This window comes from Echinops telfairi, unplaced genomic scaffold (assembly GCF_000313985.2).
Source record: "Echinops telfairi isolate 266 unplaced genomic scaffold, ASM31398v2 ScPeMD7_6273;HRSCAF=7185, whole genome shotgun sequence".
NCBI lineage: Eukaryota > Metazoa > Chordata > Mammalia > Afrosoricida > Tenrecidae > Echinops > Echinops telfairi.
Window position 1 is genome coordinate 4,777,859 of NW_022110173.1, and position 3,734 is coordinate 4,781,592.

The following is a 3,734-nucleotide window of genomic DNA, read 5'->3' on the forward strand; positions in this document are numbered from 1 at the left end:
GGACAGGTGGGGGCCACAAGTGGCTGGGAATGCCGAGTGGGATGAAGGGTCGAGCACTCAGACCCCCAAGTGAAAGCAGGGGACTCTGTGACAACGCCTTCCCTCAGAGGCGGCCACCACCCCTGCTGTCTGCCTCGCCCCACAGGAGGACAGTCCGCCCACCCCCCAGCAAGCAAGTTCTGTTTATCTGCAGTCTGTGCCACTGGGCCGGGAGGGGGCTGGGAGAGACGGTCCGGTTACATTCCGGACGTTCATCCCGGCAGCCTGAGCAGCGGCGGCGGCAGAAGGCAAACTCTGGGCAAAGAAGTGGCCCAGAGGAAAGTCTGATTAATAATCACACTGAGTTTACAGAGCCCCTTGCTTCCCTGCGCTTTCACAGACATGCCTTCAGAGGCCGTTCAGGCACAGATGGCACCCCCAGGGACACGAGGGAGGTGGGGGTACAAAGCCCCCCTTAAAGATGGGGCCACGCCCCCATAGTGATGGGCCCAGGGGCAGCCCACTGGCCCCGGGTGAAATGGACTTTGGGCTGGCTTCTCCCCACTGGTTTAGCCTAGGCTGCTTTCTGAAAAACGATTCTGGGAGTTTGAGGGAAAGTGAGTATTCCAAAGGCCTGAAAATGTCTAGAAGGCCACAGAAAAGAACAGCCCTGCGTCAGCCTCCTCTCAGTGCAGCACGTCTGTAGAAGCCCACAAGGAATAAAGGAGTCGGGGAGGACGAAAGAAAGAAAAGCGAAGGGGAAAGGTTTAAAAAAAAAGCTCATGTGTTTTGCCTAGATCAAAAGTTTCCGCTGTTGTCTACAGTGACGGACGGTTCCACTGGAGCAGAACCTGCTGGTGGTCACTTTCTGCCGACGTCACGCATTTAGCATTTACTCTGAGCCTACTAGGTCCCAGGCACTGTGCTGCCCCCAACGCCCTCCACGGAATGTGAACCCTTATGGTTTCTAGGCCTGTATTGGTGGACTCGGTCACAGTATAAAAACATCAACACATAGCAGGCAAGTCAGTTCATACTCATGAGCTGAGGGTGAGAGTGGGGGGCAGGATGTAAGAGTGGGGGGCAGGGACTCACAGGGCTATGGCTAGGCAAGGCCTCAGTGATGCAGTGCTCTCCTGCCTGCCTGAGGTGGGAGAAAGTTCCAGGGGCAGAAAGGAGTCCCTGGCAGGTGAACAGTTAAACACTCAGCAACTGACTGAAAGGTTGGTTTGAACCCACCCAGAGCTACATTGGAAGACTCAAACCCCATTGCTATCGAGTCATTTCCAACTCAAACAGACCCTATGGGGTAGGGTAGGGCTGCCCTGGGGGTTCCTGAGACGTAACTCTGTAGGGAGTGGAAAGCCCCACCCACAGTGGCTGACCTTGTGGTTAGGAGCCCAGTGTGTGACCCCGACATGTCAGACACCAAGCCTGATGGTCTGCTTCTGAAAGAGCCTTAAAAACCCAAATGGGTCCCCAAGAGTCCGAATCGACTCAACAGTGCATTGGGTATTGGGGGTCTCAGGGGAAGAAGAACATGCCACCTGGAGAAAGGAGTAAGGGGGTCACCCAGGAATCAAGTGCCAGTGGGGCGAGTTCACTGGGCAAGGGAGAAGAGGACGGTGGGTAGGAGGTGCTGTGTCATGCAGGCCAGGATAAGCATCGTAAAAATTCAGATAGAAAGACTGGTCTTTTTCTACACCCTTCCTAATCCCCTCCCGGCACGGTTGGTGACAGCGTCGGGCTGCTCACCACACGGTCTGCTCGTGGTTTGAACCCACCCAGTAAGCTGCTCCTTGGGAGAAAGAGGAGGCTGTCTGGTCTTGCACAGATTTAGTCTCGGAAACCCGAGGGAGCAGAGTGACTGCCCAATAAGGCTGCTATGAGTCGGAATCAACGCAACAGTAATGGGTTGGGTTTGGTGGCTTTCCATAATCCTCAGCCTGCCCTCATTGCAAAGGCACTAAGAAAATGTAGGCTTAACTGAGTAAATCAAACACGAATCAATGACTGTTGAACAAAGAAGGCAACGATTTCAAATCCTGATCAACAATCTTACCATCTGGTTGGTTGAAAAATGAAATCAGAATGCCCTACCCCAGCCCCAAACCCCCAGCCCCAACCCACCCCCCACCCCGCAGGCAGCATCGGATGAAACGCCAAATGAAGTGTCCAGGGCACACAATTCCCCGGAAGGGGGAAATTTTCAGACGTAGGGGGTGGTGGCAGGTTTCCTAGAGAGAGTGAGACCCCAAGTAGGGACTGACGACTGGGGAGAATTCAGCTAAGCCAGCAGTTGGGAAGACTGCTTCAGGCATCAGGGTAGGTTTGGCAGAAAGAGTGGGCCACCCTAGAAACATCCCAGGCTGGTCCCCTAGCGGACACACTGGTGGGAGACAGGACCAGGAAAACAAGAGGAGGAGGAGCTGAGTGCTACAGATCCCACTCAGTGGGGCAGAAAAGCCACATGCAAAAGTAGGGAAGCGAAGGAGGTAGGGTGGGGGGAATCCAAGTTGTTATAGTATTATGCAACCGAAATTCCATGCATAAGCCAGGAAATTCAAAGGTCACAGTTCCCACAGCAACTGTAACCTGACCCGTCGGCCTGTGTAGTCTTTGGCACTGCCAGGCCCAGTGCACTCACAGCTCACACGCTGCCGCCACATACCTGCTGCTTAGACCCCGTGCTCTCTCTGCTGCTGCACCCGGCTCAGCACCTGGCAGGACTGGGCCCTGGGGGTGCTCTGCAGTCCCACCTCTGCTGAGGCAGAGCTACTCCCTAACCCCTCTCAAAACTCATCGCTGTGGGGCAGGGGTCCTCAAACTATGGCCCGAGGGCCACATGCAGCCCACCGAGGACATTTATCCGGCCCGCCAGTTGTTTTTGCCCGTTTTGGTTTTTAACTTCAAAATAAGATATGTGCGGTGGGGTCAGTGCACTGGGAGCTGTCGGAGTGTGAGAGCAGGACAGGAACCTGGTAGCACTGTTTTTCTGAGCTTCTCCGGGGGCAAGGTTTTCCAGAATCACTTTGAACCTGCTGTCTACGTGTTTGCCAAGTGCGGCTACGAGCTGTTCTCCAGCCGCTCCAAGTACGAGCACTCAGTGCTGTGGCCAGCCTTCACTGGGACCATCCACGATGATAGCGTGGCGGCCAAGTGGCCCGAGCGCAATCACCCTGATGCCTTTAAGGTGTTCTGCAGTAAATGCAGCCACGGGCTTCTCAATGATGGCCCCAAGCGGGGCAGTCCCGCTTCTGAATATTCAGCAGTCCCTGAAGTTCATCCCTAAAGGCAACAAATCTATCTCTCAGGGGAAGTAAGCGGGCAGCCCAACCCCAAGCAGCCACAGGTATTGGTCACCCCCCTTTAGAACTACAGGGCTGGATGGGGGGGTCGGTGTTTCCTGTGCCAGGATGGGGCAGAGGGCTGGTTCAGCTTGGCCTCTGAGGCTCGAGGCTGGAACTCTGGTCTTAGGGTGTCTGTGTCTTGAAAGATATAACACCCTTGGCTTCTCTCCTCAGCTTGGCAGCCCCTCCCTGCCTATCTGATCTCACCCCTATGAGCTCCAATTCCCAAAGGGGCTCCAGCCCTCACCAGGGCCCATGCTGACCCCCTAAGTTGTGTGAGCAGATGCAACCACTACAAGGCCGTGTCCCGGTCCGTGGCTCCAACCCGGTCACTGCATAAATCGCTCTGGTCAAATCCTTCCAGGCTCACCAGGGCACTGATGGTCTGTGACCTGCTGGGGCATG

The 3,734-nt window shown here is 55.4% G+C and overlaps 1 protein-coding gene across 1 annotated transcript in view; it reads left to right on the plus strand.

Moving 5' to 3' along the window:
- LOC101658589 (methionine-R-sulfoxide reductase B1-like) overlaps positions 1-3,271 on the plus strand; it is a 24,861-nt gene extending 21,590 nt beyond the window's left edge. The window contains exon 2 of the mRNA XM_045295901.1: positions 2,996-3,271. Coding sequence (XP_045151836.1) covers positions 2,996-3,271 — 276 coding nt within the window. The remainder of the gene's footprint in view (positions 1-2,995) is intronic.
- The last annotated feature ends 463 nt before the right edge of the window (positions 3,272-3,734 follow it).